This window comes from Thalassophryne amazonica, chromosome 1 (genome assembly GCF_902500255.1).
Source record: "Thalassophryne amazonica chromosome 1, fThaAma1.1, whole genome shotgun sequence".
Classification (NCBI taxonomy): Eukaryota; Metazoa; Chordata; class Actinopteri; order Batrachoidiformes; family Batrachoididae; genus Thalassophryne; species Thalassophryne amazonica.
In genome coordinates, this window is record NC_047103.1 from 171,966,606 (window position 1) to 171,994,432 (window position 27,827).

The window sequence follows — 27,827 nt, forward strand, 5'->3', positions numbered from 1 at the left end:
AGCAGAAAGTTTGACCACATTACACCCATTTTGGCGTCTCTTCACTGGCTTCCTGTCCCAGTGAGATCAGATTTTAAGGTTCTGCTGCTAGTTCATAAAATTGTTCACAGACTGGCACCTCCCTCGTTAGCTGACCTAATTAAACCTTACGTACCAGCCCGGGCTTTACGTTCTCAGGGTGCAGGACTACTTTGTGTCCCTAGGGTGAATAAGAAGTCTGCGGGTCACAGAGCTTTCTCTTATCGTGCCCCTGTTCTGTGGAATGGTCTCCCTGCATCAATAAAACAGTCAGATTCTGTGGAGACTTTTAAGTCCAGACTTAAGACGCACTTATTTTCCCTTTCATATGGCAGCATACTGGTATAGTTTCGTTTGACTCTTTTAATTCATTTTATTAGTAAACGGAGTGTGCCACGGCCTCAACTTTATCTAAAGTCTGGGTCTTTTAGTGAAGCTTAGGGCTAGTGGCCGGCGATCACCTTAGTATTTCTTCTGGTTTTCTTGTTGCTTAATGCTGACAAATTATACTTTATTTCTTGTCTTTCTGATGCCCGATTCTGTTTTAAGTGCAGCTCCATCCAGAGATGGGAGTGGGTGTTTTTTCTGCAGGCCTACTGTCCTGTGCACCAGCATCTAAAAGCAGACTGCAGTGGCTCAAAGAGATTATTCTCAGTAAGATAGTCCACAAGCTGTCGTGACACCACTTTTTCCAGAATTTTAGAGAAAAATGATAGATTTGATATCGGCCGATAGTTTTTCAATATACTAGGGTCAAGATTAGGTTTCTTAAGTAATGGTTTAATTACTGCAGATTTGAAACATTTAGGAACAGATCCAGAAGTTAAAGAAAGATTAATAATTTCCAGCACAGTCGGCCCAAGAGTGGACCACAGGTCCTTAAACAGTTTTGTTGGTATAGGATCAAATAAACAGGTTGTGCTTTTTGTTGACATTACGAGTTTCTTCAGGATGCCTAGAGAGATACTATCAAATTCTGTAAATCTAGGTAATACCTCAGTAGTGGCGCCCACCTCAATAGCAGGGTGTAGTGGCTGGATTAAGGCATGCTGGGATATGTTTAACCTGATTTCTTCTATTTTCTTCCAAAAGTAATCCAGGAAATCTTGTGCTGTAAAAGGAGAGCGAACTACAGGTGGTTGTCCATGAATAAGTGTTGCCACCGTGTCAAACAAGAACTTTGAGTTATGCTTGTTTTTGTTGATCAAATCAGAGTAGTAAGTCCGCTTTGTAGCCAATAATGCATGCTTATAGTCTAAAATAGCATCATGCCACGCAAGGTGGAATACTTCTAATTTTGAACGATGCCATTTCCGTTCTAGCCCTCTTGCTTTATGCTTGAGGTCATGCAGATAATCATTGAACCAAGGTGACTGTGATTTTGGGGAGCACGGTTTTAACACAGGTGGTGCAATCATGTCGAGTGTAGTTTTGAGCACTGTGTTTAGACTATCCACAAGTCTGTCTACTGATTGGGTATTTGTCAAATGTGAAGCTAAGTCATCAGGCAGTCTAGCTTCGAGTTCAGTCTTAGTTGAGGAGTTGATGCATCGCCGTAATGATATAAAAGGTTGTTCCACGAAACATGGCAGCGAAAACTGTAAACTTAATAAGTGAGTGATCAGACACCACTGATGTAAGAGGCATGATGTCAATATTCGTGACAGCAATACCATGTGCAAGAACAAGATCCAGGGTAGTATTATATCCACTAATGTGCGTTGAATCCCGAATGCATTGCTGAAATCCTAATGTATCCACAATTTGCATAAATAATTTGCAGAGGGGATCAGAAGGCTTATTTATATGAATATTAAAGTCACCAATGATCAGAATGTTATCTACACTAGTTGACAAGTTAGAGATGAATGCACCAAATTCATCTAACAATTCAGAGGCCTACAGTGACAATATGGCTGATTTTTATTCTTCTGACCTTTGCAATGCATAATATCCTGAGCAGAGTGGAGAATCAGATGCTCAAACGAGTGATATTTGTAACCCCCAACAGCTAATAAGCTAAACCTAGATTTATAAATAAGAGCAACACCCCTGACTTACTTCGCATCACGAGGGATGTGACTAAATGTATATCCTGTTGGGCAGGCCTCATTTAAGGGGAGGACAGCTGCAGGTTTAAGCTAGGTTTCACATAGCCCAATCATATCTAATTGATGATCAATAATTAGATCATTGATCAACAATGATTTTGAGGACAGTTATCTTATGTTAATGAGACCCAGTCTTAAGGACCTCAGTGGGGTTGACAGTTGAACTGTTTGGGTTTAGGGGTGGTTCCACAGTAGCATATATAAGATGCCTAGAAGTAGGTTTAGGTTTGAGACATTCCACGCACGTTGTAGGTAGCAGACACAAAATCTTTGCTATTGCTGGAACAACCACTGGGCCATCCTCAATTTCAACATCATCCAATATAGTAATGGGTATTAAGTTTGGAAAGCATATCCCTCTGTGATTTTTATGGACACAACTACGGAAGCAGGCCACAGTCTCAACTTGTTGAAATTCCCTCCCTGGCAAATAAACTGCACTATCACCATAGTGGATTTTCTTCACTAAATTCCCCACTAAGCTAATGGATTCCACACCCACATTTGTCATAAGCCTTACAGGGTCTCTAATCACCTGCTCCGTGGCCTGCTGTAGATTCCTAATGTTACCCTCCCTGTAGAGCTCTATCTATGTTCGCAGACAAGATGGCGGCGCCTTCCCCAGTAGGGTGGAGGCCGTCCGGCATCAGCAAGCCACGGCGGCCCCAGAACCAAGGCCAGTTATCAATAAAGCTAAAGCCTTGCTGTCTACAAAGCTGCGCCAGCCACCTATTTAACGATGTCAGCCTGCTAAATGCCTCATCAGTACCCCGGGAGGGGAGGGGACCAGAAACTATTAATCGATGCCGACACATCTTTCTGGCAAGGTCACAAGTCCTCTCTATGTCCATTTTTGTGACCTCTGAGTGCTTCATCCTGATATCATTGGTGCCAACGTGAATAACTATGTGACTATATCTCATGTCATGTTCCTTCATCTATCTTCCCTTCTGCAGCGTCAGCACCCTAAGATGAGATGCAATGTCGGGAGCTCTGGCCCCAGGAATACATTTAATGTCAGCCGGTGTCTGTAACCTGACTTTGCGGGTGATAGAATCCCCTATCACAAAAGTCCGGTGTTTCGGCCTGGAGACAGGAGTGGAAGTCACTTGTGGGCTCAGAGAATTCACATCAGGCAAATCCAAGGGGGAGAACTGATTCACAGTTCGCACTGGCGAGTGTGATCGGGGTGCCACAACCGGGCACCAAGCCCTACGGGGCTTCCTCCACCTAGCCACAGTCCGAAAGCCGTCCTCCACAGCCGGTGTTTCTAAGCTGATGCTAATGGGCTCGCTAGCCAGCCCAACACTAACCTCATCTGGAGTGCCCGTAACATCTAACTCCACTGAGCTAAGAAGCTGCTCTAACTTACGGACACGGCTCTCTAAGAGAGCCACCCTATCTTCCAACATCACGCAGGATTTACAGAGGGTGTAAAGTAGAATTAGTAGTGTACTTTGTGCACTAAGAAATTCAAGAATGTAGTCAAGCAAACACGAGCTAACCAATTGTGGTAGTGTGGAGTGTGCATGCCCTCCCCTACCTGTGTTTGGAAGTTCTTGGTAGTGCGCACCTGGGTTGATTATATTTGTGCGCACCTGGGTTCTGATTGTGTTTGATGTGAGCCAGGGATATAAATTCAGCATTGTTTTGTGGCTTCGTTCCTCTTTTGCTTCCTGGTCTCTCCCGTGAGGCAGCATTTGAGTGGCTTTACATGCTGTGCTGACTGCGTGCGTTCATCATTTTCCTTCCTCTCTGGAGCTTTGGGTGGCTCTTTATTAGTGGCTTGGAGTGCTGCTTTACTCTGAGCATCACTGTGGCTTACAGTTGCTGCTGTTTGCGGGCGTGTTTGGGCCACCAGCGTCTGATTTGGGGTAGGCGGCCGGCTTTGCCTTTTTGGCCCATTCAGTTGTCTTTTGTCGTTCTATAATGTCGTTTTTTTTATAGCGAGGCACTTTGTGCGCTCTTACACACGCTGTCTGGAGGCTGGGAGTGCGGCTCCACTGGGGTCTTGAGCAGACCGGTGCATCTTCTTATTGGTGAGTTGCTCGTTTCTGTCTTTTATAAACAATTATAAATTATTTTGGTCTGCTAATGTGGTGTTTACATCACAGCGGGACCAGGCTGCACCTCCCGCGGTGGCTACTGGGGACAGCTGCATCGGCTTGATCATTTAGATGCTGGCCACGCCTTGCGTAACTCCTCCTGCTGCTGATTTCTTGGATCCTGGGTATTTGACCAAGCTGCATCTTGTTAATAGTCTGGTAACAAATTGGACTTTGTATGGACATTGTAGGGGTTACAAAGCCAGAGGTGGGCGAAAAAGAGAAATAACCCATACCTGTTTTTTTTTTTTGTTTTTTTTATTATCGCCCTACGTGTTTAATGTGGTTTTTAACTGTAATATATTGGTGTTTGGTTTATTTGCATGTTTTCTTTTTTTGTGTGTAGATGAGAGTTTTGTAATTTTATTGAGTTTGGGTTTGGTTTTTTTTCCACTTAGTGTGTTTTTTCTATATTGGTAAATGGGGTGATTTTAACTAATCAAGGTTGGGAATAAATAAAGGCATATTCTTTTTATATATATATATTTTTTTTAATCTCTGTTCCCCTTAATTCAAAAAGGTAAACGAACCTGTCTGCCTTGTGCAGGGTCCTAGGCCTACCCTAGGTGGCGTTGTCAGCAACTTTGTCAATCTGTTGATATTGGGTCTCCAACCCGAACGCTATATCGCTCTCGCTCTCTCTTCCACCCTCCTGCCACACAATCATGGATAAGCTAACCACTCCTAAGGCTCACACAGACGCAAATAACGAATTAAAATTCACAGCAGTTACGCTGAAAAACTAACAGAAGTATTAAACAGGTAAAAAACAGCAGCTATAAAATACACTAAACAGTTAACAGGAGTGTAAAAAATGAAATGAAAAAATGATGACGGGGGTCCGAGATAGCTAACGCAAGCTAACAGCTAGCAAAAACGCTAACTGCTCCTAAGATTTTACACAGAAGTAAAAATTACTTAAAATTCACAGCAGTTCGACTGAAAAACGAACAGAAGTATTAAATGGGTAAAAAAAGAAAGCTATAAAAAGTAACGACGGAGAGGGGAGGGGTCGACCTAGCTAGCGGATGCTAACTGGTAACAGGACTGTTGTTAAATAACGTTCAGAGTAGATACAATTAATAACCAGAAGAGTGCTAAACAGAAATAAAAGAAGCGTATACAACCGTGTGAAGTTCAGAGAGAGTGGCGTCACAGCAGCAAACAATCCGTCATCGCTGTATATTGTGGAAACAAGGCCTAAGTGAGAAAGTCTTGATCTTGTGGTCAGAGGCTTCAATGGGATTCTTTTGTAACACATTTGTGAGTCATTTTCTGAAGCTTTTGCTTCGAAGTTCTTAATTATGTGGAACATTTAGAGAACTGTTTAAACCGGAGTTCCAGTGGTCAGGTTCTGTCCCCTTACTGGGTCCGTATGACTCATTGTTTTATGGTAAAGTATCAGTGCAGTTTTTCTGCATGGACACACAGAAGGAACACAACAGTTCAAACCCTGATCCGCTCACCGTGTCGAGACGACATACAGCGGGTCGCACTCTGGCCCTAGACCTCCAGTTTGACAACACATACTGTGCACACGGTACATGGGAAATAAATTTCATTTGTCGAGAGCCAAATCTTAACATACTTATGGGAAATTTCCCAAATAATTGATCAACACAGGAAACTGTTCATTGAACGGCACTCTGGGACATCAGTGTTTGTGTTGCCATGGAGACTGCACATCTGTATTTAAGCCTTCAATGTCTTTAAATAAACTGATCTGAAAATGTGATTTCACTTTATTATATATTTATTCATTTAAAAAAAACTTTTGATTTTCTTTAGGATGTATTTCATTGATAAAGTTATCTTTTTCTGCATAATTTCTTAGAATTTTATCTACAAAGTGTTGCATATGGACAGAAGATGGCGCCTCATAGTCATGTAACCTCGAGTGCGATTTTGACGTAAAATATGTTTTTCTCAAATGTCAGGAAATGGCCATTTTGTCCTTGTGGTTCTGATGAAATGACCTCACTGTGTTTCAGGAAATGGTTCCAGTGAAGAAATAAAAGGCAGACTAACTTTGGCCATCTGATCACACCTGCCAATAATAAGTTTCATATCACTGAGATTCAATAATGAAATTTACACCAAAAAGCACGAAAATATACAAAACCGCCACCAAGACTACTGGAAGAGTCAGGGTCACCTCATGTGTTCACAAAAGGGATTTTATTATTTTTTTTTTTTGCATCTGCAGACGTCAAAATGATAAAATAATCTGAATTAAAGGAGGCTTGTCATATGCCTGTTTGGAGGCGGGGTCACGTTGGATAGGTTTCTTGGGTGTGTTTTCATCTCCTGCCCCCTGGTGGTGGACCTGGGCAGTCCAGGCTGTGTGTGGATACCCGTGTCGCAGACTGAACGGTCCGCCCTGCCTCCATTGCGCATATGTCATTTCAGAGTTCATCCGCTCGTCTGAGACGGAGTCTCTTCACCAAAAGCGATCAAATGGATTAATGTGATTATTAACCATCAGATGACAAAATAAAACCTCTTAAATCATTCTAAAGTCAGTTTTAAGCAGAAACAAGATGATCATCGGTGAACTGCAGCTAACGACGCATATGCAGTGAAGGCAGGGCGGACCGATTTTTAGGGGGGGGGCCGCTCGGTCAGCAACACCGACCTGGGGATTGTAACTCTTTTTTTGCTCTGTGGTTTCCTGTGTGACCAATTGTTGTACATGCTAAATGGAATGCATTTATATAGCGCTTTTCCATCTGCATCAGCTGCTCAAAGTGCTTTACAGTAATGCCTCACATTCATGCAAGGCACCCACCCACAATAGGGGAGCAATAAGGGGATTAAAGACCTTGCCTAAGGGTCCTTAGTGATTTTCCAGTCAGGCTGGGATTTGAACCGAGGATCTTCTGGTCTCAAGCCCAACGCCTTAACCACACGACCATCACCTCCCGCAGTGGCATGGGGGAGGTGATGGCACCTCTACCCACGGTGTTGGGCCCCTGTGTGCTATAGCACCCTCTGTGAGGTCACGTGGTACCAGACCTTCCCGCCCACTTCCTCGCCCCGAGTACACCTGAGCCACTCCAACAAAGCAGATGCAGACTTTCTCAAATTTGAACACGTTTTTATTGGCTTTGTCCTGCTTTAGAGAAAATGAACATTTTGGGTATTTTTACCCGTCTAGTCGTCGTCTCCTCCATTTTTTTCGATAACTTTTCTAATCCACTTCTTCATTCGGAACAAGTGAGTGTAGAAGCCGAATTTTCCGTCTCGGTCACAACCTTCACCCCACGACACAATGCCAATCTGGTACCAGCGGTTATCCTCCGGATTCTGAGCAAAAACAGAGATAATGAATAAAAATAAGACAAACCCACTCCAGCAACTTCTTAAAATTACAGTTTAATACAAAATTTAAAGTTCTGCTGAGTCATGCTAATGGTGCTATCATTTAGCATGTTAGTGGCAACACGTCCAAGCTAACATCTTCACTTATTAAAGTAATACTAGCGTATTGTCCATGGGGATCCACGGGCTCTCGATTGGGTCGTGCTTGTAAAATAGGTTTGATTTTTCAAGGGTGGTAATAAATTAAGCAAAGTTTCTATAATGACTTGGAATGGTGTGTGAGTCCAGAATGTTTTTAGAATCTTAGACCTCAACAGTTATTTGAAGAACTCAACCTTTTTATTTCCTGTTAATTACATTTATGTTAATTTAATGTATTTATAAACAGTTTAATTTCCTGTTATATAGACACTATTATAATTATTATTGTATTTTCAATTTATTTTTAGTTGTATTTTGTCCTTTGATTAAATGAACCACAAATAAGTGTTTTCACTTTCTTGTGCCATCCATATGTTTTTTTTTATGTATTTACAATTATGTACTTACATTGAACTTACTAAATAAAATCACACACATATTCATGCTTTTAATATATAGATGATTTACTGCCCCCTGCTGGTTTGGCATGTGAGTCCAGAATATAAATATTAACGTCCATAGTTCAGTGTTGTTAGCTAACATCTGTGGTTTCTCCAGAAATAGATGATATGACATTTATTGTCATTGTAATTACGTGACTGCAACAACAAAATTACATTTACACTCCAATTACCTCAGACAAAATACAGCAATTAATCCACAATTATTATTAGTTTACTGTAATAATGGCACACATCAGAATTAAAGACAACACATATACATTAGACATTGTTTATGTGCACTAAACTTTGAAACAGTCCATCATCCGAATTGAGGCAAAGTGGGTGTAGGCTGCAGCAGGAGGGGCCGTGCCGCCCAGCCTGGGGAGTTGAAGGCTGCAGGGGTAAAAACCACGCTGCCTTCGAGGTGGCAGGGAGGAAGCCAGGGTGAGGGGAGTGGAGATACATGGGGGAGGGAGGGTAATAGGGATGGAGGGAGGGAGACATGCGTTGTGTGCAGATGAGTTAAGTTTTTGTCAGTTTCTGTCTGTGTGTGCGTAAGTCTGACATTGCTAGGCAACAGCAGGCTGGAGGGGGGTGGTAGATAGATGGGAAGGGGGATCCGAATTCCTTCACCAAGGCCGTAGCTCCTTCTGGGGGAAGAGCAGGGCATTTGACCTTCAGGAGCCGATAAGACTGCCATGTTGATGTTACGTGGAGAAATACAGAATTCCATTTACTGCATTTCTGACCGTCTAGAGTCCAAATTTATGAAGAATATTCTCCGGTCCTCAGCAGCACATTCCTTTGCATTGCAGCGATATGCTCCAAGATGGTCTCCATTTTGCATTTGAGTTCAAGAGTTCACGCAGTCTGAGATTACACAGCATTGCTCAACTCATTAATCATGATGGACTAATGAGGGGACGAGATTCTGGTTGCAACCATCTTGCTAATATTCCTGTGGGTCAGGGCAGCGCACAAATCAATCAGCGTCAAACCTCCCACCATAAAAGCAAATAGAAATGAATCCTCAATGTCTTCCACAGAGAGTGGAGCCAATCATGTTATGCTTTATTTCTCTCAGGCGTCGAGAGCATAGCCCCTGGGTAGGTTCCATCAGGGCACGCAGGGTCCCCCAGCCCTGATTTCCTTGTTGAAAAAATTGTGTCAATACCGTTGAGAGACCAGCTGATCAATTCCATGGTTAATCTAAATCTTAATTTGAAGAATTACACAGTCTGGTGAAGCTGGGACTTTGAAGGTCATAGCAGAGATAGAGAACAGAAAGGAGGAGAGGGGAGGGATGCGACCGTCCTTGCTGGAGACCCCAGCTGCTGCAATATTTGTCCTAAAAATGTTCCCGTTCATCCTTGACCCAAAATACATAAACATACCAAATGGCAAATGTCAGTTCTCCGCAGTTTCTGTGTGATCATAATTGCATACATACACAGCTTTTTGCTTTTTCTGCACTGTTGTGTGGGCCACCCGAAGAGGCGGTACTGCTGGCTCACAACCAGAGGGCGCCCTGCCTGTTGTCAGGTTTCAGGCACCAGAGGGCGTAGTCGCCTCACAGGAGCCCCAGGAGCCCGGAGCTGACGGCTGTCAGAAATCAGCCATCATCATCACTCACCTTTGTAAATGGACTGTCTCCGGTCCTTAAGGAGCACCTGGTGGCTAAGGACGAGCCGCGGGAATTAGACGGGCTTATCGACCTCGTTATACGGTTAGACAACCGAATAGAAGAACGTCGACGGGAGCGAGACGAAGGACGTGGCCGGGCACAAGCCGTCCCTCCCCCTTCCGGGTCCGAGTCAGCGCCGCCTTCCCCACGCTCCAAAGCCAGAGCGCTCTGCGTGACAACAGCTCCTCCTGCTGACATTGTCATGGAAACGAGCAGGACCAAAATGAGATCAGTAAATAGACAAAGGAGGCTGGCCCGCGGAGAGTGTGTTATCTGCGGCTCGAGTGAGCATTTGCAGAAGAATTGCCCCAAGCGGTCAAAGCACCAACACTCATCTTTAGAGACTGGGCTAAGAGTGGGTCACAACACACATGCGGGGAATGCACGAAAATCTGCACGAGTCCCAGTTATGATCCTCTGTGGGGATTTAACCCTTCATGCCCCAGCACTTATCGACACGGGGTCAGAAGGGAATCTGCTTGATAGCAGATGGGCTAAGGAAGTAGGGCTCCCTCTAGTGTCCCTTCCTTCTACATTGAAGGTACGGGCACTAGATGGCACCCTTCTTCCATTAATAACACATCAGACACAGCCCTTAACACTGGTTGTGTCTGGAAACCACAGGGAGGAGATTGTGTTTTATGTAACACCTTCTACCTCCAGAATTATTTTGGGTTATCCATGGATGAGTAAGCACAATCCCCGGATTGATTGGCCGACTGGGGTTGTGGCTCAATGGAGCGAAACCTGCCACCGGGAGTGTCTAAGATCCTCGGTCCCACCCGGTGCGATTGCTAAAGAGGAGGTCCATGTCCCCCCCAATCTTACGGCAGTGCCGACCGAGTACCATGATCTTGCTGACATTTTCAGCAAAGATCTGGCGCTCACCCTTCCCCCGCACCGACCGTATGATAGTGCCATTGATTTGATTCCGGGCGCTGAGTATCCGTCCAGTAGACTGTACAACCTCTCACGCCCTGAGCGCGAATCGATGGAGACCTGTATCTGGGACTCTTTAGCTGCTGGGTTGATCCGGAACTCTTCCTCCCCGTTAGGTGCTGGTTTCTTTTTTGTGGGCAAGAAGGACGGCGGACTCCGTCCATGCATTGATTACAGAGGGCTGAACGAGATTACGGTTCGCAATCAATACCCGTTGCCTCTGTTGGATTCAGTGTTCACGCCCCTGCATGGAGCCAAAATGTTCACAAAACTGGACCTTAGAAATGCATATCACCTGGTTTGGATCCGGAAGGGAGACCAATGGAAGACGGCATTTAACACCCCGTTAGGTCACTTTGAGTACCTGGTCATGCCGTTCGGCCTCACTAACGCCCCCGCGACGTTCCAAGTGTTGGTAAATTACGTCTTGCAGGACTTCCTGAATCGGTTCGTCTTCGTATACCTGGATGATATTCTCATCTTCTCCCCAGATCCTGACACCCATGTGAAGCATGTACCTCAGGTCCTGCAGCGGTTGTTGGAGAACCGGCTGTTTGTGAAGGGCGAGACGTTCCACCGTACTTCTTTGTCCTTCCTGGGGTTCATCATCTCCTCCAACTCCGTCGCACCTGATCCGGCCAAGGTAGCGGCGGTGAGAGATTGGCCCCAACCGGCAAGCCGTAGGAAGCTGCAACAGTTCCTCGGCTTTGCGAATTTCTATAGGAGGTTCATCAAGGGTTACAGTCAGGTGGTTGGTCCCCTGACAGCCTTGACCTCCCCAAAAGTCCCCTTCACCTGGTCGGATTGATGCGAAGCCGCGTTTAGGGAGTTGAAACACCGGTTCTCGACTGCACCAGTTCTGGTGCAGCGTGATCCTAGCCGCCAGTTTGTTGTTGAAATGGACGCCTCTGACTCAGGGATAGGAGCCGTGCTGTCCCAGAGTGGGGAGTCCAACAAGGTTCTCCACCCTTGTGCCTATTTTTCCCGCAGGTTAACCCCAGCAGAACAGAACTATGACGTCGGCAATCACTGACCATCGGAACCTGGAATACATCCGGACCGCTAAGCGTCTGAACCCCAGGCAAGCCCGTTGGTCACTGTTCTTTGGTCATTTTGACTTCCGGATTACATACCGCCCCGGGACCAAAAACCAACAGTCTGACGCACTGTCCCAGGTGCATGAAGAGGAGGTCAGAACAGAGCTGTCGGATCCACCTGACACCGTCATCCTGGAGTCCACTGTCATCACCACCTTCACGTGGGATGTGGAAAACATCATCAGGGAGGCCCTGACGAGACACCCGGACCCCGGCGGTGGACCCAACAACAGTCTGTACGTCCCACCAGAGGCAAGAGCTGCGGTCCTGGACTTCTGTCACGGGTCCAAGCTCTCCTGCCATCCAGAGGTGCGAAGGACTGTGGCAGTGGTCCGGCAGCATTTCTGGTGGGCGTCACTAGAAACCGATGTCCGGGAGTATGTCCGGGCCTGCACAATCTGCGCCAGGGGCAAGGCTGTTCACCAGCAAGAAAATGGACTCCTCCAGCTGTTGCCGGTGCCTCGACGCCCCTGGTCCCATATAGGCCTGGACTTCGTCACGGGTCTCCCTGCGTCCCAGGGTATGATGACCATCTTGACGATAGTGGACCAGTTCTCCAAGGCGGCCCACTTCGTGGCCCTCCCGAAGCTCCCGACGGCCCAGGAGACTGCAGACCTCCTGGTCCACCATGTCATGCGTCTGCATGGTATCCCTACGAACATCGTCTCAGACCGTGGTCCCCAGTTCTCCTCGCAAGTCTGGAGGAGTTTCTGTAGGGAACTGGGGGCCACTGTGAGCCTCTCGTCTTAAGACTAATGGTTAAGCAGAGCGGGCTAATCAAGATCTGGAGCGGGCCCTAAGATGTGTGACCTCCGCGCACCCGACGGCCTGGAGTCAACATCTGGCCTGGATCGAGTACGCCCACAACAGCCAAATATCTTCGGTGACCGGCCTCTCCCCATTCGAAGTGCGTTTGGGGTACCAGCCCCCATTGTTTCCGGCTATGGAGGGAGAGGTCGGGGTCCCCTCGGTCCAGGCCCACCTCAGAAGGTGCCGTCGGGTGTGGCGAACTGCCCGCTCTGCCCTTCTGAAAGCCCGGACGAGGGCGAAGAGCCATGCGGACCGCCGACGTACCCCGGCCCCCGCATACCAGCCCGGGCAGGAGGTTTGGCTTTCGACCAAGAACATTCCTCTGCATACGGACTCGCCGAAACTAACGGACAGGTACATCGGACCATACACCATCACCAAGGTCATCAGTCCAGCCGCAGTGAAGCTGAAACTCTCAGCTTCGCTGCGGATACACCCTGTATTCCATGTGTCCAAGATCAAGCCATACCTCACCTCTCCAATATCTGGTGGATTGGGAGGGTTACGGACCCGAAGAACGCTCCTGGGTGAAGAGGAGCTTCATCCTGGATCCGGCCCTCCTGGCAGAGTTCTACCAGCGACATCCCGACAAGCCTGGTCGGGCGCCAGGAGGCGCCCGTTGAAGGGGGGGGTCCTGTTGTGTGGGCTGCCCGAAGAGGAGGTACTGCTGGCTCACCACCAAAGGGCGCCCTTCCTGTTGTCGGGTTTCAGGCACCAGAGGGCGTAGTCGCCTCACAGGAGCCCCAGGAGCCCGGAGGTGACAGCTGTCAGAAATCAGCCATCATCATCACTCACCATAAAAGCCTGGGAGAATCATCAGAACCCTGCCGGGTTATCAGCTTACCACACAGATAACCTACTCAGCCGTTTTGTGCCGTTTGCACAATTATTGCTACTGATTTTTGCAGTCGTAACCTTTGGTATACTTGCAGCTTGGAGCTGGGTTTGTGGAAGTTGGAGGGAGTTGGCGTTTCCACTCCTCACTTCTCTTTAAGTATACTGTTGGTACTGCACGTCTTCCGTGTTCCTGTTTTCTGGGAGTGGTGGATTTTTTCCCTCAGGAAGGAACTGTCATTTTTGCTGACTGTTGCTGGGTGTACACACACCCACTGTAACCTGTTTGTTTTTCCTGCCAGCAGTACCAGATCTGACAGCTGGGAGCAGTGGCCACCTGGGGACTTGGGATTTGGCGGCTCCGGTGTGTTGCAGGTCTCCGTTGGCGGTAGAACCTTGTGGGTCCCGGCTCTTCTCTGGATAAGGCGTCTCCTATCCTCGGGCCTGCCCACACGTCACCTTCTTGTGGAACTTTTGATTGACAGACTAAAGCAGTATTTGACCTGTAGTGCACATTTGCAATATTAAATTGTATTCATTGGCATCTCTATTGTCCGTTCATTTACGTCCCCTGTTGTGGGTCCGTGTCTTTCACTTTCCCAACATGCACTCTGTTGTAAGCAGGTGCTTTTAATTTAACACAGAGATGGTGGCGTAAGACATTAACAGCACTACACATTTCACTCATGGTACCAACATGACAGTAACATCAGCATAACACTTAACTCATGAAACCAACTGAATTACAAAAACACAATAAATCAATAACACTAACAACACTGTTAAACTAACATGAATGACAATAACAATATTTAAAACCACAAAATCCCAAACTCTCATGGTGCATTGCAGCACAGCATCCATTGTTTACTGGTTAGCTAAAATCACTACTTTCTCAAAAAATATTTGTCCTATCAACTTTCTGTTTTTGCAGCTAATACATAAGCATACCAAAAGGCAAATGTCAGCTCTCCCTGGTTTCTCCATGATCAAAGCCATACACACGTGCACAGATGCCACTTGGCGATTGTAATATTCGCTGTTTCACCATCTGGCGGTCTATAACTCACACGAGAGGTCGGTTTCATCAGAGTTCTGGTTTAGGGCACCTCATGCAGTATGGGCAACAAGACAACATCGGGGCACAGCAGAAGTTCATCACAGGTGCTACAGCTCTTCTAGATAACCTTCTCGAGAGAACGTGTCATCATTATAATCACTCGTGAACTCGCTGAATTGGCACCAACCACATCCTCGCTTTGCCACATGCGCTGTGAGGTGCAGGAACTCTTCTGGTGCCGCGGTGCATTCTGGGAAGCATTAAAGTACCGAATAGTTCATGGCAATATAGACCTGGACTATCTGAAGTATGCCTTGTCATTGTGCTCATTTACTTTGCTGCTTTTTCCACTGTAATATTATTGCTAGTCTTTTAATGACAACACATATATGATTTTTACTAACATTTTATTACAAGTAGATATGAAGTCATTCACAGTTTATGACTTTTGACCCCCAGTCAGGGTAAAATACATAAATATATTTAAACATTTTTGTTTCCGTATCTGTATGCATGTGAACGCAGCTTAATGAAAAGAACTTATGGCGTTGAGTTATAGTCTCAGTATATCGATATTAAATTGCGACATGACGACTTTAAAATAGACATTTGTTTTACATAATTACTCTACATTAAGGCTATTGTACAGTTCGTTTTAGTGCAGTTGATGATGAACCACTGGCTGCCTTTTTTCCTCTCATTTCGCTTCTGTTTAACAGGTGCCATAACTGGTTCAAACCGGCCTCTCCACCATTATGGCCGCCGGGCGGCACGCCGCTGGTCACGTGACGTCCATTGAGAAAGAGTTTCACCTGACCATGCTAACAGATGTCACGTTACTGATAGAATGCTGCCGACTTATAGCAGTGGTTCATTTTTTAATTAACAAGTTGGTTGTGTTTTAGAATTTTAAAGAAAGAAAAACATAAAAAAATATTTGATTTCATTATGCACTTGTCTGGTTTACAAAAGGTGACTTAACGTTACGTTATCAGGGTAGCCAACCCGATGAGAATGTCAATATGTACGGAACCCGGGAGAGGTCACTTAAAGTGATATTTTTTTCTGGCCATGATAATCTGTGTGCATGTTTTCCTTTAATTGAGCCCACGAATTAATAAAATGTGCTCTCAAATCAATAAAACGTGCGCACGTTTTCCTGGCCGTGATAATTCGTGAGCATGTTTTAATGGCCGTGATAATTTGTGCGCACGTTTTCCTTTAATCGAGCTCTCGAATTAATAAAACGTGTGCACATTTTCCGTTAATTGAGCCCTCGAATTAATAAAACGTGTGCACGTTTTCCTTTAATCGAGCCCTCCAATTAATAAAACGTGCGTACGTTTTCCGTTAGTGGAGCCCTCGAATTAATAAAACGTGTGCACGTTTTCCTTTAATTGAGCCCTCCAATTAATAAAACGTGTGCACATTTTCCTTTAATCGAGCCCTCCAATTAATAAAACGTGCGTACGTTTTCTGTTAGTGGAGCCCTCGAATTAATAAAACGTGTGCACGTTTTCCTTTAATTGAGCCCTCCAATTAATAAAACGTGTGCACATTTTCCTTTAATCGAGCCCTCCAATTAATAAAACGTGCGTACGTTTTCTGTTAACTGAGCCCTCGAATGAATAAAACGTGCACGTTTTCAGTTAATTGAGCCCTCCAATTAATAAAACGTGTGCACGTTTTCCTTTAATCGAGCCCTCCAATTAATAAAACGTGCATACGTTTTCCGTTAGTGGAGCCCTCAAATTAATAAAACGTGTGCACGTTTTCCTTTAATCGAGCCCTCCAATTAATAAAACGTGCGTACGTTTTCCGTTAACTGAGCCCTCGCATGAATAAAACGTGTGCACGTTTTCAGTTAATTGAGCCCTCCAATTAATAAAACGTGTGCACGTTTTCCTTTAATCGAGCCCTCCAATTAATAAAACGTGTGCACGTTTTCAGTTAATTGAGCCCTCCAATTAATAAAACGTGTGCACGTTTTCCTTTAATCGAGCCCTCCAATTAATAAAACGTGCGCACATTTTCCGTTACTTGAGCCCTCGAATTAATAAAACGTGTGCACGTTTTCCTTTAATCGAGCCCTCCAATTAATAAAACGTGCGCACGTTTTCTTTTAATTGAGCCCTCGAATTAATAAAACGTGTGCACATTTTCCTTTAATCGAGTCCTCCAATTAATAAAACGTGCGCACGTTTTCCGTTACTTGAGCCCTCGAATTAATAAAACATGTGCACGTTTTCCTTTAATCGAGCCCTCCAATTAATAAAACGTGTGCACGTTTTCCTTTAATCGAGCCCTCCAATTAATAAAACGTGCGCACATTTTCCTTTAATCGAGTCCTCCAATTAATAAAACGTGCGCACGTTTTCCGTTACTTGAGCCCTCGAATTAATAAAACATGTGCACGTTTTCCTTTAATCGAGCCCTCCAATTAATAAAACGTGTGCACGTTTTCCTTTAATCGAGCCCTCCAATTAATAAAACGTGCGCACGTTTTCTTTTAATTGAGCCCTCAAATTAATAAAACGTGTGCACATTTTCCTTTAATCGAGTCCTCCAATTAATAAAACGTACGCACATTTTCTTTTAATTGAGCCCTCGAATTAATAAAATGTGCACGTTTTCCTTTAATTGAGCCCTCGAATTAATAAAACGTGCGCACAATATAACAAAACGTGCACACAATACGCATGTTCTCTCCACATGCAAAACATTTTGCGATGATACTTCCAGGACTCTGTAAATATGAGCTAGTTTTCTGTAGTGTGCTTTAGCTGAGAAAGTGGCGTCAACTCAGAACACGGCGCCATTTTGGTTCCAACTGCGCTGAACTACTGAATGAACCTTTAATGTTTTCAACATTTTTTAAATCATTTAACCACATACAGCAACACATCCAGGTACAGGTGCTATCAAAATAAATATAAAAATAGTTAAGCTATCAAATTTGCATAAATTTACAATTTACGATGATTTATTTAATTAATTTAAAGCCTGATTTATGCAGCTGCAGCTCTGTAACTCCATGTCATACAATGACGTGTGTGACAGTTTTAAAGTTCTACATCGCTGGATTATACTTTATTCTGGATTATTTTGTCTCACAACAAGCTTTTCTTCCTCCAATCATCAACTCCAATTTAAAGGTAACCTGAACAATTTCCTCTTTTTCTACTCTTTTGTAAATTTGCAGACATTTCTGATCCATTTGTAATCAGCATGCGCACTGTAAAAACTATTAAAATATGAGAGGAAAGAGTGAAAGCAGTAAAGTGTTAAATCACAGCCTTTTGTGTCTGATTTAACAGGTGCACATCAGGCTGCGGGTCCGAGTCTGAACACGGTGTGAAAAAAATAAACGGTCGGTCTTTTAATCACAGAAATGACTCTGGTCCCACTTTAGTCAAATCAGCAAGTGTCAGAGCTGAACTTTAATTTGCTGCTCAGGGTTTTTAATGGAAATAATTGCGATTGGACAGGACATTTTATCCGATGTGAGTGAAAATCTGTTATACAAAATCCCATATACATAGTGTTTATTTCATGGAAAACAACACAAAAACTTTGGGACTTTTTTTGTCTGGTGACTGTGAATATCTGGTTTATACGATGACGGTTTCGGTGAGTTTTACTGTACATGGCACTGAACAATAAATTTACGTCTCAAAGCTTTGATGATGAAGTCACTTCCATCCCACACACTGACTTTATTTTCCTAAATGTTTCTTCTGTTTGGATCTGAAGGGAATCTGTACATCTTGAAGCCCTTGTGTCTATTTGTGCCTCCAAATGCACAACAACCCGTCATTTTCAGCAAATAAATAAATAAAATAGCTGGATTTACATACAGACACATTAACAGACAATGTTAATTTGGAACCAAGAGGCACCAGGAGTCACGTGACTGATTTTTTTTTTTTTTTTTTTTTTGTCTCGTCATGTCGCCGCTCTCTTTACTAGTTTTCTGCTGGTTGTTGCTCAGCTGTTTGCTGATAAAAGTATTAGCACTTAACTGCTTTGTTGTTATTTTCTACTACAATGTAAATGATTTGATGGTATTTATATTAGATATACAAGGTCTGTCCAAAAAGTATCGGACCTTTTTATTTTTTTGCAAAAACCATATGGATCTGAATCACGTGTGATTGCATCAGCCAAGCTTGAACCTTCGTGCGTGTTCAATTTGTGTTCAATTATGGTTTTCTTTATTTGTTTTCTGTACTTCTTTTGGTATTAAGGGTTATATTTTTAGTTTTCATTCTTATTCTCACTTTCCTTTGTTCTTTCTTGGTATGTGCATGTAGAACTTAGGTTACAATTATAAATCATGTCTCTCGTTACTGGGCGGGCCTGGGGCAGGGGGATGGACCTCCCTTGAATGCCCACAGGGGCCAATAAGAGAAGGATTTTGTGAAATAAGGTCCGCCTCTGTCATGCATATGTAATCCTGTATAAAAACTGCTTGTATCCATTGTTCTTGGTTCTGTAAGAGCGGATCTTGTCTATAAGAGAAGTTCTTGCAGGGCCCAGGCCTGATTATTTTTGCTGTGACTTTGATTAAATTTAAAAGTGCGGAATAGTTTGAGTTTGTGCTTTGCAAGGGGCAGTATTACAGAAAGAACTGCGGGGAAGAATTAACATTTATTTGATTTGATTTTTTGTTTATCCCCTCATTTGGGTTCCTGTTATTGCAGGCTAACATTAGCCACCTGTAACACAATAAATACACTCAACAAAAATATAAACGCAACACTTTTGCTCTCATTTTGTATGAGATGAACTCAAAGATCTAAAACTTTTTCCACAAACCAGTCTAAATCTGTGATAGTGAGCACTTCTCCTTTGCTGAGATAATCCATCCCACCTCACAGGTGTGCCATATCAAGATGCTGATTAGACACCATGATTAGTGCACAGGTGTGCCTTAGACTGCCCACAATAAAAGGCCACTCTGAAAGGTGCAGTTTTGTTTTATCGGGGGGGGATACCAGTCAGTATCTGGTGTGACCACCATTTGCCTCATGCAGTGCAACACATCTCCTTCGCATAGAGTTGATCAGGTTGTCAATTGTGGCCTGTAGAATGTTGGTCCACTCCTCTTCAATGGCTGTGCAAAGTTGCTGGATATTGGCAGGAACTGGTACACGCTGTCGTATACGCCGGTCCAGAGCATCCCAAACATGCTCAATGGGTGACATGTCCGGTGAGTATGCCGGCCATGCAAGAACTGGGACATTTTCAGCTTCCAAGAATTGTGTACAGATCCTTGCAACATGGGGCCGTGCATTATCCTGCTGCAACATGAGGTGATGTTCTTGGATGTATGGCACAACAATGGGCCTCAGGATCTCATCACGGTATCTCTGTGCATTCAAAATGCCATCAATAAAATGCACGTGTTCTTCATCCATAACAGACGCCTGCCCATACCATAACCCCACCGCCACCATGGGCCACTCGATCCACAACATTGACATCAGAAAACCGCTCACCCACACGACGCCACACACACTGTCTGCCATCTGCCCTGAACAGTGTGAACCGGGATTCATCCGTGAAGAGAACACCTCTCCAACGTGCCAAACGCCAGCGAATGTGAGCATTTGCCCACTCAAGTTGGTTACGACGATGAACTGGAGTCAGGTCGAGACCCCGATGAGGACGACGAGCATGCAGATGAGCTTCCCTGAGACGGTTTCTGACAGTTTGTGCAGAAATTCTTTGGTTATGCAAACCGATTGTTTCAGCAGCTGTCCGAGTGGCTGGTCTCAGACGATCTTGGAGGTGAACATGCTGGATGTGGAGGTCCTGGGCTGGTGTGGTTACACGTGGTCTGCGGTTGTGAGGCTGGTTGGATGTACTGCCAAATTCTCTGAAACGCCTTTGGAGACGGCTTATGGTAGAGAAATGAACATTCAATACACGAGCAACAGCTCTGGTTGACATTCTTGCCGTCAGCATGCCAATTGCACGCTCCCTCAAATCTTGCGACATCTGTGGCATTGTGCTGTGTGATAAAACTGCACCTTTCAGAGTGGCCTTTTATTGTGGGCAGTCTAAGGCACACCTGTGCACTAATCATGGTGTCTAATCAGCATCTTGATATGGCACACCTGTGAGGTGGGATGGATTATCTCAGCAAAGGAGAAGTGCTCACTATCACAGATTTAGACTGGTTTGTGAACAATATTTGAGGGAAATGGTGATATTGTGTATGTGGAAAAAGTTTTAGATCTTTGAATTCATCTCATACAAAATGGGAGCAAAACCAAAAGTGTTGCGTTTATATTTTTGTTGAGTGTAATTACTGCAGACCTTAATAATAATAACAGATATTTTTCTGACAGCTTTTATGTGTGAAATTTATGTTCTGGTCAGATGATTTTTCACCTTCATCACAAACGGCCCGCCGCTGTCGCCTTCGCAGGCGTCACCACGTTTTGCATCTTCGGGTTTAAAACCTGTAACATAGAAAAAAGTTTAATCGGCCACAAGCCTGACATTTTATTCAGCCTGAAAACAGAGACCTTGTGGTTTTAGTAGCTGGTGGTGTTCAGTGTTACTGGCTCAGATGTAGTGTACTGTGTTTAGCATAACGCGTTTCAGCGATGTTCCACGTCTGTTAGGAGCTAGCTCTCACAAAACATTTCAGTTCTTTCATCAGCATTTAATGAGACGGTACTTTGTCTGTTTCATTTATTTATTTATTTTTGACATAAAATTGCCCGCCATGTATTGCCCGTGGAATTGCTGAGTTCCCTGCTGTGATGTCAAATATCAAATTGAACTTTGTTAAAATGGCACTTTTATTGATGATTATGGAGATAAACTGTTTCCCTACTGTGACATGTTACTGCCCCCTACAGGTTTCACAACATTTTCTGAAAAACCTGTTTTGTGTGTGTGTGTGTGTGTGTGTGTGTGTGTGTGCGTGTGTGCGTGTGTGCGTGTGTGTGTGTGTGTGTGTGTTTTGTTACTAAATGAGAGGTTGTACAACTTATACTCAGGTGCAACTTATATACTGAAAAATCTCTATGTTATGAATATTAGTCACTCAGCCACACAGGATGTGCAGATACTCTGAGTGTCGGCCCCAAACCCGAACAAATGAGTAGGGTTGCATCAGGAAGGACATCCAGTGTAAAAAGAAAGCCAAAACAAATATGCAGAGCACATATCGAATATCCATACCAGATCAGTCAAGGCCCAGTGTTGCTGACCAAACAGTCGCCCCTAAAAATTGGTCACCCAGCCTTCACTGCGCATGCGTCATTTCTGAACGTCAGCAGCAGTTCACCGATTATCACCTCATTTCTACTTCAAAGGAGAAAAGTAGACATATTGTGCGTGCAAGAGACCAAGTGGAGGGGAAGCCATTTTGGACAACTGGAAAATACTACAGATGTGGTGAGGGAGACAACTAGGAAGGTACTGGATGTGACATCTGGACAGTGGAAGGAAGACAAGGAGACTTGGTGGTGTAACAAAGATGTTCAAGATCCCATAAGGAGAGAGGTTGGTGAAAAAGAATTTGGATAGTTGGGATAGGAGATGTGGCAGAAGGCGAAAAGAGAAGTGGCAAAAGCGAAGGAAATGCCAGTTAGCGAACTGTGCAAGATGTTTAACAGTGGCAAGGGAGAAAGGGATGTGTACTGATTGGCCAGAAAAAGGGACAGAGCTGGAAAGGATGTGCAGCAGGTTAGGGTGGTAGAAGATGCAGATGGTAATGTGCAGCAAAGACCTGGCACTCACCCTTCCCCCGCACCGACCATACGATTGTGCCATCGATTTGATTCCGGGCGCTGAGTACCCGTCCAGCAGGCTGTACAACCTCTCACGTCCGGAACGCGAATCAATGGAGACCTACATCCGGGACTCGTTAGCTGCCGGGTTGATCCGGAACTCCACCTCCCCGATGGGTGCTGGTTTCTTTTTTGTGGGTAAAAAGGACGGCGGACTCCGTCCATGCATCGATTACAGAGGGCTGAACGATATTATGGTTCGCAACCGATACCCGTTACCTCTGTTGGATTCGGTGTTCACGCCCCTGCATGGAGCCCAAATATTTACTAAACTTGATCTTAGGAATGCGTACCACCTGGTTCGGATCCAGAAGGGAGACGAGTGGAAGACGGCATTTAACACCCCCTTAGGTCACTTTGAGTACCTGGTCATGCCGTTCGGCCTCACAAATGCCCCTGCGACGTTCCAAGCTTTGATTAATGACGTCTTGCGGGACTTCCTGCACCGGTTTGTCTTCGTGTATCTAGACGACATCCTCATCTTTTCTCCGGACCCTGAGACTCATGTCAAGCATGTACGTCAGGTGCTACAGCGGTTGTTGGAGAACCGGCTGTTTGTGAAGGGCGAGAAGTGTGAGTTCCACCGCACTTCTTTGTCCTTCCTGGGGTTCATAATCTCCTCCAACTCCGTCGCCCTTGATCCGGCCAAGGTTGCGGCGGTGAGAGACTGGCCCCACCCAACAAGCCGTAGGAAACTGCAACAGTTCCTCGGCTTTGCAAATTTCTACAGGAGGTTCATTAAGGGCTACAGTCAAGTAGTTAGCCCCCTGACAGCCCTGACCTCCACTAAAGTCCCCTTCACCTGGTCGGATCGGTGCGAAGCCGCGTTTAGGGAGTTGAAACGCCGGTTCTTGACTGCGCCAGTTCTGGTGCAGCCCGATCCTAATCACCAGTTCGCAGTGGACGTGGATGCCTCTGACTCAGGGATAGGAGCCGTGCTGTCCCAGAGCGGGGAGTCCGATAAGGTCCTCCACCCTTGTGCATATTTTTCCCGCAGGTTGACCCCGGCTGAGAGGAATTATGACGTCGGCAATCGGGAACTCTTGGCGGTGAAGGAGGCTCTTGAAGAGTGGAGACACCTGTTGGAGGGAGCGACGGTGCCCTTCACGGTTTTCACGGACCATCGGAACCTGGAGTACATCCGGACCGCCAAGCGGTTGAACCCCAGGCAAGCCCGCTGGTCACTGTTCTTCGGGCGCTTTGACTTCCAGATTACGTACCGCCCCGGGACCAAGAACCAACGGTCGGATGCACTGTCCCGGGTGCATGAAGAGGAAGCCAGGGCCGAGCTGTCAGACCCCCCAGAAACCATCATCCCCGAGTGCACTGTCGTGGCCACCCTCACCTGGGATGTGGAGAAGACCGTCCGGGAGGCCCTGGCATGGAACCTGGACCCGGGGACCGGCCCGAAGAACAAGTTGTACGTCCCACCAGAGGCCAGAGCTGCGGTTTTGGACTTCTGCCATGGGTCCAAACTCTCCTGTCATCCTGGAGTGCGCAGGACCATGGCGGTAGTCCAGCAGCACTTCTGGTGGGCGTCTATGGAAGCCGACGTCCGGGACTACGTCCAGGCCTGCACCACCTGCGCCAGGGGCAAAGCAGACTACAAGAGGACCTCAGGACTCCTCCGACCCCTACCGGTGCCTCATCGCCCCTGGTCCCACATCGGCCTGGACTTTGTCACGGGCCTCCCACCGTCCCAGGGCCACACCACCATCTTGACGATAGTGGACCGGTTCTCCAAGGTGGCCCACTTCGTGGCCCTCCCGAAGCTCCCTACGGCCCAGGAGACAGCAGACCTCCTGGTCCACCACGTCGTGCGTCTGCATGGGATACCAGCGGACATCGTCTCAGACCGTGGCCCTCAGTTCTCCTCTCAGGTCTGGAGGAGTTTTTGCAAGGAACTGGGGGCCACCGTGAGTCTCTTGTCCGGGTATCACCCCCAGACGAACGGCCAGGCAGAGCGGGCCAACCAGGAGTTGGAGCAGGCCCTCCGTTGCGATACCTCCGTGCACCCGACGGCCTGGAGTACCCATCTGGCCTGGATCGAGTACGCCCACAACAGCCAAGTGTCATCTGCCACCGGCCTCTCCCCGTTCGAGGTGTGTTTGGGGTACCAGCCCCCATTGTTCCCGCTTGTGGAGGGTGAGGTCGGTGTGCCCTCAGTCCAGGCCCACCTCAGGAGGTGCCGCCGGGTGTGGCGGACCGCCCGGTCTGCCCTGTTGAAGGCCCAGACGAGGGCCAAGGCCCATGCAGACCGCCGGCGCTCCCTGGCCCCTAGCATACCAGCCTGGGCAGGAGGTATGGTTATCAACAAAGGACATCCCCCTTCAAGTGGAATCACAAAAACTGAACGACAGATATATCGGACCCTTTCCCATCACCAAGGTCCTCAGCCCGGCCGCAGTGAGGCTACGGCTGCCAGCTTCACTGTGGATCCATCCTGTTTTCCACGTGTCCCGGATCAAACCATACCACACCTCACCGCTCTGCACCCCTGGACCTGCACCACCTCCTGCCCGGTTCATTGACGGGGAGCCGGCGTGGACCGTGCGTCGGCTTCTGGACGTCCGTCGCAAGGGTCGGGGCTTCCAGTATCTGGTGGACTGGGAGGGGTATGGTCCCGAGGAACGCTCCTGGGTGAAAAGGAGCTTCATCCTGGACCCGGCCCTCCTGGCCGACTTCTACGCCCGGCACCCGGATAAATCTGGTCGGGCGCCAGGAGGCGCCCGTTGAGGGGGGGGTCCTGTTGTGTGGGCCGCTGAAGAGGAGGTACTGCTGGCCCACCACCACCAGATGGCGCCCTGCTTGGAGTGCGGGCTCCAAGCACGAGAGGGCGTCGGAGCCGCTGGAGGTGACAGCTGTCATCTATCAACACCAGCTGTCACCCATCACCACCACTATAAAGACCGGACTGCAACTCCACCTCCTCGCTGAGAAATCTTCTACCATACAGGTCATTTTCTCTGCTGAGTTAAATTCGAGTATTAGTCTGATCTCTTTTTGCAGCCGTTTTCCTGGGACGGATACCCTGTCTGCGGAGTTGGCGTTTGGTGTGGACTGCGACGGCTTCGCCTCACACCCCACCCAGATAAGTGGTTATCTCAGGAGCTGCACGAGTGTGTGATTGGAGGTGGAGGTTCTCCCTCCTTAACTTAACACAGACTGTGGGATTACTGAGTGTGCGGACTCACACTCATCCAGAACTGTTTCTGTTTTCTGCCAGCAGTACTGGGTCTGACTGCTGAAGACAGTGGCCACCTGGGGCGCAGGGCTTGGCAGCTCCGGTGTTCTTCAGGTCCGTTGGTGGTGAGGCTTGTGTGGGTTCCGGCTTTTCTCTCACCGGACGTCTCCTATCTTCGAGCCTGCCACACGTCACCTTTTTGTTGGATTGATGTAACACATATTTGTATCTGTCTGTATTACGTTGTGCACCTTCACAACATTAAATTGTTACTTTTTGGCTATTCCATTGTCCCTTCATTAATGCCCCCTGTTGTGGGTCCGTGTCACGACACTTCCCCAACAGGACAGGTTGATTGATGAGATCAGACAGGAGTCTCCATGGACTATGATGTTTGTGATCTGTAGTGTGAGTAGAGAGCAGGTTGAGTCTAGCCTGGAGAGGTGGAGATATGCTCTGGAGAGCAGGGGAATGAAAGTCAGTAGGAGTAAGTTTGAGTCCGTGTGTGTGAATGGGAGGGAGCCCAGTGGAATAGTGCAGGTACAAGGAGTAGAAGTGGTGAAAGTAGATGAGTTTCAATACTTGAAGGCCAACAGTCCAAAGTAATGGAGAGTGTGATAGAGAGGTGAAGAAGAGAGTGCAGGCAGGGTGGAGTGAGTGGAGAAAGGTGGCAGGAGGGATTTGTGACCAAAGAATAGAATAGAGAATAGATTGAAAGTTTACAAGACAGTAGTGAGACCAGCTATGTTGGACGGCTTAGAGACGGTGGCACTAACAAAAAGACAGGAGGCAGAGCTGAAGATGTTAAGATTCTCTTTGGGAGTGACAAGAATGGACAAGATTCAGAATGAACATATCAGAGGGACAGCTCCGGTGGGACGGTTTGGAGACAAAGTCAGAGAGGCCAGATTGAGATGGTTTGGACATGAGCAGAGGAGGGACCCAGGGTATATAGGGAGAAGGATGCTGAGGATGGAGCCACCAGGCAGGAGGAGAAGAGGGAGACCAAAGAGGAGGTTTATGGATGTGCTGAGAGAGGACATGCAGGTAGTTGGTGTGACAGAGGACGATACAGAGGACAGGGTGAGATGGAAACGATTGATCTGCTGTGGCAACCTCTAACAGGAACAGCCGAGAAAAGTAGTAGTTATGGAAAATAGTAATTATAATAACCATTTATATCGAACTTTTCCAGGAATCAAAGCACTGAAGAAAGTCAACTCCATTAATGAAGGAATAAATACCAGCGATTGTCATGATCCAGCCCTGTTGGGCCCGACTGTTATTATTTTGAAGTCTTTTTTCCACTTTTGTGCTCTGAGCTTTCAGGCCATGTATCATAGTCATGCTTAAGCTCGTCTTGTTTCTTGTTGTCAGGTTTTCATGTACATGTTATCATTGGTTTTGTTTGTCAATCATCCTTGTGTTGGGAAGGTGTCGTAGGACGGACCCACAACAGGGGGCGCAAAGGAACGGACAATGAATAAGCCAAATAATAACAATTTAATGTTGTGACAACACACAACTAAACACACAAGATCTGTAAAGTCAATTAACACCAGGTGACGTGTGGGCAGGCTCGAAGATAGAAGACCCCCGACGAGAGATGAGCCGCGTCCCACACGGCTTCCACCACCAACGGGCTGAAGAACACCGGAGCCGCCAAGTCCCGAGTCCCCAGGTGGCCTCTGTCTTCGGCTGTCGACCCTGGTACTGCTGGCAGAAAACAAAGACAGGATGGATGAGTGTGAATTCGCACACTCAGTAATCCACAGTCTGCACTCAGTTAGGAGGGAGCACCTCCACCTCCAATCACACACTCGTGCAGCTCCTGTTTAACCACTTATCTGATTGGAGTGTGAAGCGAAGCCGTCGCTGATCACACCAAACGCCAATCCCACAGATAAGGCAGACACAACAGGATAACGGCTGCAAAAGAAGTTCAGATTATCACTCAACGATTTGAGTCAGCAGAGAAAATTACCTCTTCGGTAGTTGATTTCTCGGCGAGGAGGTGGAGTTGCAGTCCGGCCTTTATGGTGATGGTGATGATGATGAATGAGTGACAGCTGGTGCTGAGGATGAGTGACAGCTGTCACTTCTTCTGGGTCTGGCGCCCTCTCGTGCTTGGAGCCCGCACTCCAAGCAGGGCGCCCTCTGGTGGTGGTGGGCCAGCAGTACCTCCTCTTCAGCGGCCCACATAACACCTTGCATTTGTTCACTCTTGGTTCCTTATGTAGCTGTAGTTTAGTTCTGTTCATCACATTGT

The 27,827-nt window shown here is 46.5% G+C and overlaps 1 protein-coding gene across 2 annotated transcripts in view; it reads right to left on the bottom strand.

Annotated features, from left to right (window-relative positions):
- Positions 1 to 7,342: 7,342 nt before the first annotated feature.
- Positions 7,343 to 27,827, bottom strand: part of f2 (coagulation factor II (thrombin)) — a 55,924-nt gene continuing 35,439 nt past the window's right edge. The window contains exons 14-15 of one of the 2 annotated variants that reach the window (XM_034179561.1): positions 20,963 to 21,033; positions 7,343 to 7,540 (exon numbers count right to left, since the gene is read on the bottom strand). In XM_034179561.1, coding sequence (XP_034035452.1) covers positions 7,388 to 7,540; positions 20,963 to 21,033 — 224 coding nt within the window. In that variant the 3' untranslated portion in view covers positions 7,343 to 7,387. The remainder of the gene's footprint in view (positions 7,541 to 20,962; positions 21,034 to 27,827) is intronic. The other variant, XM_034179553.1, reaches the window with a different exon arrangement.